General features: G+C 42.0%; 1 protein-coding gene across 3 annotated transcripts in view; it reads right to left on the bottom strand.

Moving 5' to 3' along the window:
• Positions 1 to 16849, bottom strand: part of CPNE4 (copine 4) — a 732756-nt gene that overhangs the window by 172167 nt on the left and 543740 nt on the right. For all 3 annotated transcript variants that reach the window (XM_060180243.1, XM_060180244.1, XM_060180242.1), the window contains one exon: positions 1495 to 1674. In XM_060180243.1, the coding sequence (XP_060036226.1) occupies positions 1495 to 1674 (180 nt within the window). The remainder of the gene's footprint in view (positions 1 to 1494; positions 1675 to 16849) is intronic.

The raw sequence follows: 16849 nt of genomic DNA, 5'->3' as shown, positions 1-16849 counted from the left end.
ATAAAAATAAATAAGATTCTTTAATAAAAAGATAGATAGATAGATAGAGAGAGATAGATAGATAGATAGATAGGCAGACAGACAGACCTGCAGCACTGTTTCACCTTTTATTTTAATCACTGGAACTAGAATACATGGGAATGAGCATTGTTCCCTGTGACGGGTTCTCAGAGTTGATCTGGGAGATGGAAACTGATTTCAAAATTTGCACAGAGGCAATGTTGCTATATGTCTTGGAGAAACAACTTCACACCTTTTTGTGATGTATATTACCACACCATAACCACAACCAAAGTACCAATATCCCTCTACCAAAGTCTACCTGGGCCCCTTCATCCCTACTGACTCCTTGCCCGCTCTCTCCCAGGTGACCTCAGCTCTATAGTCAGAGTGTAAGGCTTCTTTCTCTTTTTGACCTGTTTATTTTTTCATATCCTACATATAAGTGAGAATGTCCTCTATCCCTCCTTAGTTATTTTGCTGAGCATAATCCCATCTGGATAAAAATGGAAATTTATAATCATATCAAGATAAGGTCAGTCCAGGCACACAACTCCAGAAACAGTTGTGCAGTAAATGGCTGACAGAAGAAGCGTGACTAAGGGCTGGGAGATAACATAATGGTTATATCTGAGACACCAAGATCCCAGGTTCAATCCCTGGTATCACCATAAACCAGGGCTGAGCAGTGCTTTGGTCTCTCTGTCTCTGTCTCTCTGTCTCTCTCTGGTCTCTAATAAAAATTAAATAAATTGCTTTGAACCTTTTTTTTTTTGTCCCATTGAGTCAGGCGGAATTCTTACAAGCAACAATAAGTAAGTGGCTAAGAAGCTTCTGGTACATACACACAGTGGAATACCACTACGCTATTACAATGATGAAGTCACCTTCTTCACCTCATCTAGAATGAGGCTTGAAGGCATCTTGTTAAGTGAGAAGGATGACAATGAGATGATCTCATTCATGGACAGAAGCTGAGAAACAAGAACAGAACCGCAAGGGGAAACGCAAAGAACTTCGACTGGGTTTGGTGTATCAAAAACCAAAGCAAAGGACTCTGGGGAAGGAGAAGGATCGAGGTCCTGAGTGACTGAAGACGGAAAAGGACCTAGGCCAGGGGTGAGAGTGTTTTGCAGACATCTATCATGATGAAAGCCAACAACTGTACTGTAAACCTGTAAGCCTTTAACTCTCAATAAAAAAAAAGAAAAAAGAAAAAAAGACATGCCCCATGTACTAGGATTAAATAAAATGTTTTAAAGGATTGTAAAAGTAAAGGTAGCATTCACTTTGAAAAGGGAGTAACTGCACACCTTTGTAACATCTTCCCAGTAAACACCATGTCCATGCAATGGATGGGATAGGAAGTCGTACAAAGACTACATATTCAAGAAAAATGAAGTAAGAAAGAGAAGGAAGACAAGGCCTGAGTGAGTGAAGAGAAGGACAAAGAGAAGGAGAGAAGCCCCAGGAAGGGCCCTGCAGTGGACCCACCTGGCCAAGCGTGCACTCCATGCCCCCCAGGAAGTCTGCCTCCTTCAGCCCGTTGTGGTTGCTGCTAATGTCATGGACCTCAAATCGCAAGCGCTGCACCTCCTCGAAGTAGAAGTCCACCGTGAAGAGCTTGGAGTACACGGGGTTTATGCAGGTGCGAATCACTTCTGTTCTGTCAACCTGCAAGGAGAGAGAGAACATGGGAGTGATCAGGACTTTTCATAATTACACTTTAGGTTGATCATTTTAAGGTACTTCTCCTCCTCCTCCTTCTTCTTTTTTTAAAGTTTTTATTAGTGATTTAGTTCCACAGGGCACTCACTACCATAGTTCTGTGCCCTCTACCTTGCCCTAGCTCTCCAGTCTCTCCCCAAGGATAACCATCATAGTTTTAATAAAGTCTTAATAGGTTTGATAACTTTTCCCCCCCTTTCTAACAAATCCATGGCATCAGTTCTTTACGTTGTACATATGAGCAAAACCATCTGATAAGTGCCCTTCAGAGAAACAGAGATCATATAGCAACAGATATAAACTAGAAAAAGAGTCGTGAGCACAAACACCAAATTAAAGAACCTCAAGGTATGATATATAATAAGGATGAGAAAAACAAACTATATATATATATATTGCTTTTCTTCTCAGATCCTAACTGCCAGAGTGAGCAGTTCAAATGACTTGAAGGTAAGCATCTTCATAGGGTGAGTCACATTTCAAGGAGGACAATCTTCTTGGCTACAATAATGGGAGCTTTTTATTCAAAAGCTTCAAACATATTTCATTGTGAGCTAATGTGACACGAAGATGAATTACTTGCAATTACCTGGCGTATTAGGCTGAGCATATATCTGGGCTTTCCCTTTATTTGTCAGCTCAAAGGAGGGGCTATTTCTATTCCACCCACCACCACCCCCCATTTGAAAAAAAATAGATAACTGACAACGTGGGGCCACATTGGTACAGGACACCAATCAGAGACTGCCCATTCAAAGGGCACATCTAGTCTCCATTTCCCAAGATCTTCTGCCTACACGATTATTCCTGCCAGGTCCCAAGAGATATTTTCGCAACATCTGGTCCAAATTCACAGAACCAGAGTGATTTGATAAGAGATTGGACTATATTCATGCGGTGCTCTTTGGTAGAAGATTTTAGAACCACTCTTAGCAAGTAGGTAGAGTTGCCATCCTTAAGACACAGGAGAGAAAACTTCTCTCCTTGTAGATAAAAGAATAGAGTCCCCGGGTCAGCAGGCGGCTTGTCTGGGAGGGTGGCTGTTTTGCCATGATGGGACCCAGATGGAAGTCTGGTTCCCACTGCACCAAGGGAAGCTTCAGTGTTATGTCTCCCTCTCTGGCTCTCTTTCTCTCTATTCAACAATGTCGGGCCAGCTTGGTGAGGCCCTATTGATACCCCCTTCACAACACAACACAAACACAAGACAGTCTTAGACAAGTTTAGACTATAAGTTATAACAGATGAAAACTCTACTCGTTATGCCTCTGCTTTAATTATCCTAAATATGTGAACTGATGATGTGTGCCACCTGAGCACACCACTTCTTGATTTTGAAATGATGATCCCTCTTCATTGAAGTTCAACGTGGCACCAGGCCACACAACTGGGCAGCCTTTCTGAGACAAGCTCCCATATTCAATACTCAGTGACTTTTTCTCTTTTATCGAAATGGTTGCCTGAAAAGAAATTATGTAATAAGTGTGTGCAGGAGGGCTAGAAACAGCTTTCCCAGTAGAGGGCATACTTGGCCATGCACACAGACCTGGGCATGGAGCCCACAGCCACTACATGGGAGCATTAAGGAAAGGGAAGTTTCACAAGGGGTGAAGCAGTGCTGCAGTGTCTCTGTATCTAACCGCCTATGTGGAAAAAAAAATTAAAAAAGCAAATAGTCTGCCAGGAGCAGTGGAGTCTTGCAGACATAAAGTCCCAGTGAAACTCTCTCAGTAAAACAATAGTCATGAGCATTAACTAAATAGATAATTTATTTATTTTAATTATTATTTTTGTTTACTAGTGGATAGAGACAGCCAGAAGTCGAGAGGGGAGGGGGTTGGGTCAGAGAGGCACCTGCAGCCCTGCATCACCACTCATGAATCTTCCCCCAGCAGGTGGGGCCCAGGGGCTTGAAACTGGGTCCTTGAGCACTGTAAGATGTGTGCCCAACCAGGTGTACCACCTCCTGGCCCAAGAAGATAATTTCTTTTTTTTTTTTTCCTCCTCCAGGGTTATTGCTGGGTTGGGTGCCTGCACCATGAATCCACCGCTCCTGGAGGCCATTTTTTCCCCCTTTTGTTGCCCTTGTTGTAGCTTCGTTGTGGTTATTATTATTGCCCTTGTTGACGCAATTCGTTGTTGGATAGGACAGAGAGAAATGGAGAGAGGAGGGGAAGACAGAGAGAGGGGAGAGAAAGACAGACACCTGCAGACCTGCTTCACCGCCTGTGAAGTGACTCCCCTGCAGGTGGGGAGCCGGGGGCTCGAACCGGGATCCTTACTCTGGTCCCTGCACTCTGCACCACCTGCGCTTAACCCACTGTGCCACCGCCCGACCCCCAAGAAGATAATTTCTAAGGTGACCTTAGGGCTGCTCAAGAATTCTAAAGTCAGATTGGGGTCCATTTGCCTTCCACAGTCATTCTGACCAATGAATTGCCTTTCTTGGAGACTAAATCAAGGTTTAAACTGAGCAGCAGAGTCCAAGGGAACTCATTTCTCACGGAAAGGCACTGAAATCAAGGTGGCTGTTTCTAAAAACCATCCATTGACTAGCGACTAGTGTAAGCACTGCATCAGAATCAGTAAGGTGACATTATTTTATTTATTTATTTGTTGGTCTGCTTATAAACCCCCTTCTGTTGCATTGGTTTAATCCCCCCTGCTTAACACGGTATTCTATTTACCACTGTTAACTAAGCACCGCCCTGCCTGCAGGGCACTGGTTTAATCCCCACTGGCTCATGATGTCTTTTTGCTCCGCCCCCTCTTGTTCCACCAATCTCTTTTCGCTCCACCCTCTTTACATCACATCCTATTTCCACCCTATTTGGCAAGTATATATATAAGGACAGGATTGTGATTATAGTTAGTTTAGATAGGTTAGATTGCACTGCGTTCCACATGAATAAAGAGATACTGCTTTCCAGCTCAGCCATGAGTCCCTGGTCATCTGTCTCCTGCCCGCGAAGCTAGCCTGGCATTTATTTATTTATTTTTAGATAGAGATAGACAGGCATAGAAGAAGAGAGAGAACTGAAAGTGACCACAGTACCAAAACTTCCTTCAGTGAGGTGAGAATTGGGCTTGAACACGGGTTGAACGCATGGCAAGGCAGCACACTATCCAGCTATTTTGCTTGCCCAATGAGGTCACTTCAAAAAAAAAAACCCTCAATTTACAGACCCATTTTTTTAGCCACTTCAGTATAGGGATGGATCTGAAACTCTATATTATTATTTTGCCAACATAAGCATCTGTATTTTTAATATAGTTAGTGTTTAGTTTTCTTGAAGTTTAACTGCAGTACTTCCATGAAAATCAATCTGTACCTGTGAAAGTGTCCCAGGAGATTCTGATGTAAGGGAGTGAGGGGCTCTGAGGTGAATCCCCACCTTTTATATGAGATTATTTGCTAACATGTACTTCACTCTGGTTGACTCTGTTACACAGCCTGGAAAAATGTCTGCTGATCTTCTCTCTTCCTTCGTTGCAATGAATGACAGAGTCATGCAGCTTGTAGCTTGCAGAACATTCTCTCGTCCATAACTGCTGACAGCAGTCATATGAGACAACTTTACACTATCGTGGCTATGAGAAAAATTAAGGTCACCTACCAGCACGAAGTACTGGGGACAGAGTGAGGACTTGGACTCAAGACCTTCTGATCCTAAAACAAGACTCTTTTCCTTAACTGATTTTTATTCCTGAATAGCCCTTGAAAGAAAAGGTGCATTTAGCTAGATCAGAGCTTGGTATCGATAGAACTAGCTACGGACCACTGTTTTTAAGTGAAGTGTTCCCCCCACCTCATTTGTTATTATGATTAATAGTGAGTTACAAGACTGTAAAATTACAGTGCATACCACATCCACCGCCAAACTGTCTGCCAGGTGATGGTGTACTAGGTGGAGTGCATGTATTACCATGTGCAAGGACCCAGGTTCAATCCCCCAGGGTCCCATCTGCAGGAGGCAGCTTCACAAGTGGTATCACAGCACTACAAGTCTCTCTCTCTTTCTTTCTCTCTCTCTCTCTCCCTTGTTATCTCCCCCTTCCATCTCAGTTCTTCTCTGTCTCTATCCAATGAAGGATTAAATAAGTAAATAAAAATATTTTAGAAAGAGCAAATGTTCAAGAAGTTACCTAGAACACTGTTCAGAGTAGTAGTACCATTTATTCATTTATTATTTTTATTTTCCCCTTTTGCTGCCCTTGTTGTTTGTCATTATTGTTGTTATTATTGTTGGTGGTATTGCTGTCACTGTTGCTGGATAGGACAGAGAGAAATGGAGAGAGGAGGGGAAGACAGAGGGGGAGAGAAAGGCAGACGTCTGCAGACCCGCTTCACCACCTGTGAAGTGAACCCCTTGCAGGTGAGGAGCTGAGTAGTACCATTTATAACCGTCAATATATATATGGAAGGCCTCCACTGTCACACTCACTTAATTAAAATTGATGCTTGTGATGTAATTGACATAAACCAAACCCCACCAGTTTAAAATATTCAGTACTTCTTGATATGTGTATATACTTAGGAAAGCAACACCAGTCACAAGAGTGAACATATATATCCACTAGCCCAAATGTCCCGATGATCCTTTTGTAACCTTTTACCATCCTTGTCCTGTATTCCCAAGGAATTAGCCATCTGCTCTCTGTCACCAAATGAGTTTGTATCCTCGTAAGATGATATGAATTGTCTACACTGTGTATCGTCTTGTCTCTATTTTGTACTCGGCATATTGTCTAGAGATTTCTGTGTGTATCAACGATTCATTTATTTTAAGTGCCGAGTAGTATTCTATTGATAGACATCTGGATTATTTCCAACTCAACTCTTACACATAAAACTCTGGCAAATATTTAGATAGCCATATGTATGGATATATAATACTTCTCATGGGGAACTACCTAGGAATTGAAAAGCTTGATGTCTAAAAGTTGAAGATTCTGATAGGTGTGTGCTCATTTTCCTAATGGCCGGTGGTGCTCTGCTTATTTTCATCTACCATCTTCTTCTTTATAGTGCGTTGAAACCTTCTGACAGGCACTCTTTCTTTTTCATGCTTATGACACTGAGGCAGCTACTACTATTTCTAACCAGAATGACTCCATAATGGCCCCAGTTTCGTTCCTTCTTTTTATATTTTTCAATGATTTTTTTAAATTGCTACCATGGTTGCTGGGACTTGATGCCGGCACTATGAATCTGCCACTCCCAGCAACTTTTTTTTTTTTTTTTTCCTATTTTCCCCCTTTCTTGTTTTTATTTGACAGGACTGAAAGATACTGAGAGGGTAAGGGGAGATAGAGAAGGAGAGAGAAAGACAGACGTCTGCAGACCTGCTTCACTGCTCATGTAGTGTCCTCCTGCAGGTGGGGAGCAGGGGCTTGAACCTGGGTCTTTGCGCGTGGTAGTGTGTGCACATAATCGGGTGTGCCACTGATCACCCCAGCTTCAAAAGCTTGCAAGGTGAAGGATTTGAACCTACATAATTAAGCTCCTCAGACCATGTATTTCAACTTGAGGTTATATTGTCTTGCAAGTTGGAAGCTTTTCTACCTAAACTCTATGTTGCCCAAAGTAACTCACAAATCAGAGAACAGATAAATGTGGGGCAGATCAGGAAGACAACTGAAGCAGGTTGTGGCTGTGTCTCTGGAGATCTGGTCATCTTCTGGGCGCCTTGGAGAGGCAATGCAGTCTCTGCACACAGGAAATTGAAGTGTGTAAGGGACAAGGCCAAGGAGCCATCGACAAGCACAACTGTACCCCTGGCCATCTGAAGGCTGGAAAGACCACAGGCAAAGAAGGTAAGGTTGCTGAGAGGTGAGCGGGAAAAATGAGATGCCATGAGAATGTGAAAGGGGGAAGTGGTGGCACACCGGGTGAGTGTACACAGTACTAAGTGCAAGGACCCACACAGGGATCTGGGTTCGAGCCCCTGGCTCCCCACCTGCTGGGAGGAAGCTTCACAAGCTTCTTCTCCTCTATCTCTCCCTCTTCTCTCAATTTCTCTCTGTTCTATAAAAAAGAAAGAAAGAAAGAAAGAAAGAAAGGAAGGAAGGAAGGAAGGAAGGAAGGAAGGAAGGAAGGGATGGAACAGAAAAAAACAAAAGGCTGCAGGTGCAATGGATTTGTAGTGCAGGCACCAAGCCCCAGTGATAACACTATAGGCAAAACAAAAACAAAAACAAACAAAAAAGAAGAAAGAAAAAGAAAGAAAGAAAGAAAGAAAGAAAGAAAGAAAGAAAGAAAGAAAGCAGGACCCCAACTGAACAACTGAGGCTAGTCATTGAATGAACTGAGGCTTCCTAGAGAAGCACAAATTCTTATCCCAAGGGTGACAGTGCAGGTGACAAATGGCATCACAGACCAGAGAAGAACAAGGATCCTCTGGGCTATTTCACAGTGAGGTATTTCTTCAAACTGATATTCTTCATTATTTCCTTAATGTTTATTTAGTGAGGGTGGGGAGAAACTAATTTTCTCTAAATAAAGAATGAGTTACTTTATGTTTAAAAATAAGGGATTTATTACAGGCAATTTTTCAAACCCTGTAACTTCTACCAGGGGCATAAAATTGCATAGAACACAGCTAATAAAATACATCACAGAGCCAATAGAAATAGCCTTATTTAGGCTCAGGATTTCAGTTGCTGGCAGCAGTGGATTTTAGGCAACTGGCCTCAGGGCTGATGGTTTGCCTTATAGCTACAATAAGCAACTGGCTGACCTCAGAATCCTGAGATGGAAGAGGGAAAGAGCAGCTGCCGAGATGTTATATTCTCAATTTAAGTGGATTCTCCTTTGACAGGTCTAAAACTCTTCCTAGTTGGCGGTTATATAGGGAGTCATGTGTAGGAACCGGGTTGACCAGAACTACTTTTGTGATATGTTTATTGCCAAGATTGTGTCATGTCTGTCTGGTTGACTAGCATAGGGACTAGGGGTTCCAGTTCACTACCTCTTCCTTTTTTTCCTTTAAGTTTCTTTTTTTCTCTCTCTCTATTTTAAAATTTTATTTATTTATTACTGGATAGAGACAAAGAAATTAAAAGAGGAGGAAGAGATAGAAAGGGAGAGAGACAGAGAGACATACACCTTCAGCTTTACTTGACCACTCTTGAAGCTCTACCCCTGCAGGTGGGGGTCCAGGGGCTTGAATGTGGGTTCTTGTGCGCTGTGGTGTGTGCACTTAACCAGAAGCACCAGTGCCTGGCCCAAGTTCACCATTTCTTAGGACTAAGGACATGCTCTAACATATTCAGCCTTTGCTTCCTCTTATCGTAAGCAGCCTGGGTAGAGGTTGACCCTAGAACATCTTTGCAAGCAGATGTTCAAATTTCTTTTCACAGGGGATATTTGGAATGTGTAGGATGGTACTGATGGAGTAAGTCAATTGGATACTCAATAATCCTACGATGTGGAGGTTAGCCCCTATGACTACAAAGTTCTATACACTTCCAAATATAGCAGAGTCCTTTGTTAGTCCAAACCACCTTCAGCTCCAACTGAACAGAGAAGCTTCTCTACTATCTCTCATCTTCATGAGTGGACAATTGACCAAGGCAAGAATAAAGAGCGGGATATTCCAGAAAGAAATCTGAAGGCACTCCTTGCATGAAACAACAAGAAAAGCTTTGTGGGAAAACACCAGTTAGAGAAGCCACATCCTCAAAGACACCAAGCCTGAGATGTCAACCTTCAACTCCAATAATCTGGGAAGACCTTTCCTAGTACATGGGACTACCTAGTTCTATTTCAGATGATGTGCCCCCTAACAAAATTAGAGCCCTTAGATATAGGCTAGACCCTAGAGGATTCTGTACATATATACATATATTCATTAGTTAAGGGCAACTATACACCTCAAAGTAAAAGTGATTTCTAGTCTGCTATGATTAGACTTAGGCCTAATAAACTTGGAAATCAAGTAGAAAGGTCAAAAGAAGGTGCCATAAGTTGTCTAATCAAATATTTACCACTTAGATATAGACAACCTCCTCTCATATTCCCTACTACCCTCAACCATTCTATCTATTCAGCTAACTACCAGAAGAAAGATATGTTCCCTAATCTCTCCTCTGACGGCATCAGCATTACTGTCATCCCTTGATAATTTTTAGAAGAAACACCATACACAATATATATACTAAAGGACAATTATTGTCACTATGACAACCTCTGTTAGAATCGTCAAACAAGTAAGGGTTAACTCAGACCCCACTAAAATGCTAGGTCTATTTCCTCCCTAACTTGAGGCCAGGCCCTATAAGCCTAATACTGGTTTGGATACAATGCTTGAACAACTGGGAGAAAAACCTAACCTTGTCAGATAAAGAAAGGACTGCAAAAGTTAGGTAAGGGTGAGAGACTGGCTCACTTAATAATGGGCTTTTTGGTCAACACCAGGCCAAGCTATTATCTGGTGCCCTGGTCCCACATAGGAAGGCCTAGGCCTGTAATAGACCCCTCTCTCCACCAACACTAGTAACTTCCATCAGGATGGTCATCACAAGGCCTCTTGCTAGCCTCTCCAGGACCTTTCCCTTACCATAAAATGTCAGTGGTAGGGACTGGCCCACTCTCTAAAGGGAGAATAGGTGAGTCTACTCTGCCACTCAAGAAAGACTGGCCCTGAAATGAGTACATCCTAGAATGTTCCTAGCTGTGACCATGAACTTGGAGCTCAGGCTGGCAGGGACTAGGAGGTTACACAGGCTCCTATGCTAAACAGGAATAGATATGGGCCCTGGGTCAGATCAATGGGGTAGGTAAACAGTTAATTGTATGCATATATTTCCTTCAAGTCTGGGAGCTCCTCTCTGCCCTAATCCAGATGTCTAGTCCTATTCTCAAATGTACTTTATTATAGAAGCCAGACAGTGGTCAACCAGTGTACACATCACCATGAGCAATGACCTGGATTCGAGCTCCCCACCTGCGGGGGGGGGGGGGGGGGACACACTTCAGGAGTTGTGAAGCAGGTCTATAGGTATCTTTCTCTCTTCCTCTCAAGTCCCCCCTCCCTTATCAATTTCTCACTGTCCTATCAAATAAAATAGAAGAAAAAGAAGAAAAAAAACAGGGGGAAATGGCTGCTAGATATGTAGTGCTGGTACTGAGCCTCAGTGATAACCTTGGTGGTAATAAAAAAGTACTCAGAGGGATAAAGAATAGGGAAGCTTCCTTAGGGAGGCAATGGGACATGGAGCTTTGGTGGTGGGAATTGTATGGAGTTGTACCCCTTTTAACTTGTTAGTCATTATTAAATCACTAATAAAAAAGTTAAAACAATAAACAATAAAAAAAGTTAAAACAATACATTTACTTCCTAATTTAATACATTTAAATGAATGCAGGATTATTAATGGTCTATTACTGTTTAATCAAAAGTGTTTTTTACATAAAACAATGCTTCATTTAACCACTGATTTATCATCTTACCAGTAATTCTGTATAAGTACTGCACGCTAACTGATTGCACCACTAGAGCTCCAATCTTACCAGTAATTCTATTAAATATATTTTTTTCTTTTTGTAGATAGTGAAATAAAATTACACCAGAAAAGCCATTGGAAAAGCAAGGCTCACATTCATTCTTTCTCATTCTAAAACATATAATCTTTCTATGACACCACTTGTTGTGTATAGGTTGAATTACATCCAAAAAAAATTTCCTGTGTTGAGTTTCTAATCCTCAGTACCTCAGAATGTGAAATCAGTTGTAAAAAGAGCCATTAATGAAGTAACTTTTTCAGTACTAATGAGTCATCCTAGAATAGAATGAGTTAGACAAAGTATGACTGATGTTATTATATCAAAAGGAGAAATATGGACATACACACACACATGAGTTAAGAGATTAAAAACTGATGTTTTATAATTCATGAAAGCCAGCAAACCACAAGCAACCAGGAGAAAGGCATGAAACAGATACTCCCTAACAAACCTTGGCAATACTTAGATCCTGGACTTTAGTCTCTTGAGCTGTGAGGCCATAGAAATGTGTTCTGTGAGCCTCTCATTGCTAGTACGTCATTTCCCCCAGCCCTAGCAAACAAACATACTCTTCTACCTCTCTCAAGAAATAGCTGCCCTTTTTACCGATTAGTTCAAAAACCATGCTCTTCACCAACCACATGGCCAAATCTCCAGATGTCCTAGGTTAAACCAACTTAGTGCAGTATTACTAATGTCTCCCTTACTCCTGAGCCACAAAACCCTCTCTTCATCTACCTGCTTCCTACCCCATGGCCCTCAACCAGTGTGTCTCTTGTGACAGCTGGGTTTTACTTACAGTGCTGGGGATGAACCTCCTGGAGAACCCAGAGCTGGTCAGTCCTTTCGCCACTAGACATAATTCTCAGCTTACACCGCACAAGTAGACAGTGGTAGTCACATTACTTTGTCTAGGATTATGACTCACAAGTAAAGCAGAGGAGATTCACTCAGCAAGTACCTTCAGCAAGGGTTCAAACACCACAACAAAGGGTTAATCTCTTTCTTTGTTTTTCCCTAATCCACACAGAACCTGGGCCAATCCTGACTGAGCAGGGGTCTCAAACATACCTCCCTAGGCTGAACCACCTCTGTGATCCACGACTGTTCCTCTTCTCAGACACGGGTGCTCAGTTTGTGTGACTTAGCTTCTTGTCACTCTATGGTTGTACAATAAAACTTCCACATTGATAAAAAAAAATGTGGGTGTCTGCAGTCTCCAAACTGGTATCCACTAGACAGAGGTGACTATTGAGTATTTCAAGTATGACTAATAAGATTAAGGGACTAAATTTTATATCTGATTCACATTAGTTACACATGACCCAAAATATTGAGATAAAAAATATGATTTCTGCATTGAGCATTTAGTATGTTTTATTTTTTATTTGATATTAACAGTATGTTTGTTACAATGTATAGTTTACACCACACCCACCACCAGAGTCCTGTATCTTCACCCTCCCAAAGATTGCCACCATAGTTGTAACAAAACTTACAGTTTGTCTGCTTCTAAATTTTTAGTATTTTTAAATTATATTTTAAGGGTTGGGCAGTAGCACTGGGTGGGGGGGAGGGAGCATCCTGGGCAGTGGGGCATCCTGGGCAGTGGGGCATCCTGGGCAGTGAAGCAGTGTTGCAGGTCTCTCTTCCCTCCCTTTCCTCTCTATTTCTTTCTGTCCTCGCCCCCCAAAAATAAATAAATGAAAATCTTCCCTTATATTAGTAGCATTTAAAAAATTAATATTTATTATTTATTTTCCCTTTTGTTGCCCTTGTTTTTTTTAATTGTTGTTATTGATACCATCGTTGTTAGATATGATAGAAAGAGATGGAGAGAGGAGGGGAAGACAGAGAGGGAGAGAGAAAGACAGACACCTGCAGACCTACTTCACCGCCTGTGAAGCGACTCCCCTGCAGGTGGGGAGCCAGGGGATTGAACCAGGATCCTTACAGTAGCATTTTAAAGAAACAAAATAGTAGAATAAATTACTTATTTAGTCCTAGGAAAGTAACTCAAAATACCTATATATTTCTAACTTTATCAGAAAGATTATCTGCATTTCACAAAATTTTGTTAACATGTGAAATACAGCCAGAATTTTCATCTATATTATGGGAATGACATTTATACATGAGTGCTAGTAATAAGAAATGTTTTAGACAATATTAAGGGCCATGGAAATTAAAATCATGATATGTCTTTTATTTAACCTGCGGTATGAAACATCTTGCATGTTTCATACATCTATGAATGTGATTGAACGAACAATTTCAAGTCATTCTAAAATACAATGTATTGCACATTGAAATAACCAAAGGATCTCCAGGCTAGCTACATTAGAATCTTCATCTGTGGGAAGGGGAAGGGATGTTGGCATCAGTAGTCAAAAAATAATTTCATGTTCTATAGACTGTATGATTGTCCACCCTCAAGATTCATATGTTGAAGGTTAAAGCCCAGGGTGAAGGTTAAAGCCCAGGGTGAAGGTTAAAGCCCAGTGTTACAGCTCAGTGTGAGGGTCTCTGAGGGTTGTCAAGGTCATGAGGGAGGAGCCCTCATGAATGGGATTAGTGACCTTCTAGAAAATGCACTGCAGGGAGCTTCCTTGCCCCTTCCACAATGTGAAGATACAAGGAAAAGAGAGCTATCTAAGTAAAATTAAGCACATTTTTAGACTACACCAACTCTATCTTGGTTGTGTACTTCTAGCCTACAAAACTATGGGAAGTAAATTTCTCTTGTTTATTAGCTATTCAATCGATAGTATTTTATTACAGCAATCCAAACAGCTATCAGGTATTTTTTTAAAAAACAAATTATATAAGAGTTTCTTAAAAATTCAGTGTTTTTAGAAAAAAAATTGAATCATGCACACCCAAGTTTGAGGACCAGTAATATTGTATTACTGACAGTTTGGGTCCTGCTCCCAGTGACATGGGGGCTAGGAAACAGCATGTATTGTGTCACCTGCATTGAGGGGCACCGTATCTACCTCTGGATTAGACTTTGTGTGTTGGGGCCTTTCTCTTTCCATGAAGTTTATCTTCTTGTCTGCTGCTTGTCTCATTTCAGGACATAAGACTCAATGAAATAAGCACATTATGGGTTGGTTTATTTGGACATCTCCAGTGGAGAACTCCATTTACTGACGCAGTTGCAATTTGTAAAACAAGAGTTAGGAGTGTGGTAATTACTGTGTTTTGGATCCTCAGATCTGTCAGCTATGTTCCCTGTCCTAAGAGACTGACCATCCGGATTGCTGAATTCAGGTTTCTTGGACAGATTTTCTCTTTAACCAATGAGAAGCACCAGTAGGGAATCAGAAGATGGGAGGGAACAAAATTTGTGATTTTTCTTGTCTCTTCCCAGCCCTGTGTTGCCATGCTGCAGTTTTGGCCGTGATCCACCTCCTTGAGGGGTCCTCTTAGCAGTCCTTGTAAGGCTCCAGTTCTCACCAGGTGCCAGTGAGACAGTCCCATCTGCCTGCCTGTCAGTCCCAGCGGTGATTTTCAACTATTACTAGTCTCAAGGCATTTCAGCATCCCCTGTGTATTCCTTTAACTTTGGCCACATCTCCAAATTGTCCATTCATTAATATCTCTTTTTAGGCTGGAACCCTAAATGGTTCAGAAATGATGTTAAAAGTCAACTAAAATGATGTAAGACCTGGAAGACCCTTTTGAATCCCAAGAGTAGAAGAAACATTTTCCAGTCCATTAATTGTGTGGTCTTTCAAAACTTTAAGCCCCACCCTACTAGGGAAAGAGAGAGACAGGCTGGGAGTATGGGTCAACCTGCTAACACACATGTTCAGCAGGGAAGCAATTACAGAAAACAAAACTCCCACCTTCTGCACCCCATAATGACCCTGGGTCCATGCTCCCAGAGGGATAGAGACTAGGAAAGCTATTGGGGGAGGGGATGGAATATGGAGTTCTGGTGGCGGGAATTGTGTGGAGTTGTACCCCTCTTATCCTATGGTCTTGTCAGTGTTTCCTTTTGATAAATGAAAATAAAAAAATAAAGTAGAACTCAGAAAACTGGAAAAAATGGCAATTCATCTATCCTATCTTATGGTTATCCATAATATCCTATCCTACAATCATATTCAGCAATCAATCACAAGAACATTGAATGCTTAGTAGGCACTAGACATTATTCTAAACATTTCACCTGCCTTAAGCCACTCAACCATCTCAATAGCCATCACTATGTTGTCACTATAATGATAAGATCAACAAGATTAACTAGCTAGAGGTCACCCAGTATTAAGTGATGGAGCCATAGGGGATTTCTCCCAGGTATTTCTCTTGAAAAGAATACATAAATCTACCATTCAGGTTCCCTCTGACCACAGTAATTTCAAGCACAATTCTCTATCATACTTAGGACTCCAAATGCTCTTTGAGAGGAAAACAACTCTTAACTGTGTGGCCAGGACTGAAAAGGTTTTCCATGATGAATGCTGAGTGTCTTTCCCAATCATCAAGACTCTCTCCTCCACCCCTTATATTTTTCCCCTTCAAACTCCTTCTCTTTATTTACAGCCCCTTTGGAATAGCTCTGGAAAATATGAGATGCTGAGCTGAGAGGAGAAAGGAACACAACTGGCACTTTCCATCTCTAAATCAACAGCTTTTCCCCTCCCCCACCCATCTCCGGCAGTGAAATGGCATGTAATAACATAGCAATCTGAAACTGCCTAAAAGCTGGTAGAGACTATGAGGATCAGGAGCGGGAAGGTGTTGAATTGCAGGTCACTCCAAGTTGCAACTGCTTTCAGACCTCCTCATAAAAGAGCGTGGAGGCTAATTCCAAACAAGCAGAAAGCAATTTACACTTCATTCAGATGACATTTCTGAACAGGCTGTTCCCACCATCTCCTGTCTCTGTCACAGCTCTGTCCAGGAAGGTCGTCAGAGACTGGGGAGCCTGACTCTACTTATTAACTGATGTTTGGAAATAGTGAAAAGAAATCCATCTGCAGGGGGCTGCACGTGCAGCTCACGTCATGTCATACTGTATGGGTAGCTCACGTCATGCCATGCATGCAGTCTGCAGGCTGTGAAGGGAGACTTCCCCGGGCCCCATCTCTCTGCACTGTGGCTGACCACCTGCAGGTGCTGAGGTCAGGCGAGGTGTCCCAGAGTCTGTGTGTGGCTTCCCTTAGCTTACAATTCTCCCTCCTCCAACTCCCTGAGTGAACCAATAGGCTTTCTGCTTCTAAATCAATCCCAACTGTCCAAATTGGGAATCTCACATAATCCAAGAGGACCTTCTCTAATGCCATTGGATAGAAGACACACCTCTACCTTACAGCCAGTGATCCTTCCTGCCACAAGCCCTTACTCAAAGGTGATGTATTCCAGGCACAGGTGAATGGGGAAGTCCCTCGTAATGTACAGTACAGTTTCAGATGCAATTTCTCCAGGTATATGAAAGTTGACTACCTCTCCTCATTATTAAAAGATCAACAATAGTAAAGGAAAGGACAGCCTGGCCCTCCCTCAGTCATGGCCAAGTGGTTCTCTGCTGTCAGCTACACCAAACCATGACATCAGCAGGCACAGGTATAATCATCTCAGGACTAATGCAACCCCACCTGATGT

This window comes from Erinaceus europaeus, chromosome 21 (genome assembly GCF_950295315.1).
Source record: "Erinaceus europaeus chromosome 21, mEriEur2.1, whole genome shotgun sequence".
Taxonomy (NCBI): Eukaryota; Metazoa; Chordata; class Mammalia; order Eulipotyphla; family Erinaceidae; genus Erinaceus; species Erinaceus europaeus.
The sequence above is the reverse complement of the archived record's forward strand: the minus strand, read 5'-3'. Positions and strand labels throughout refer to the sequence as shown.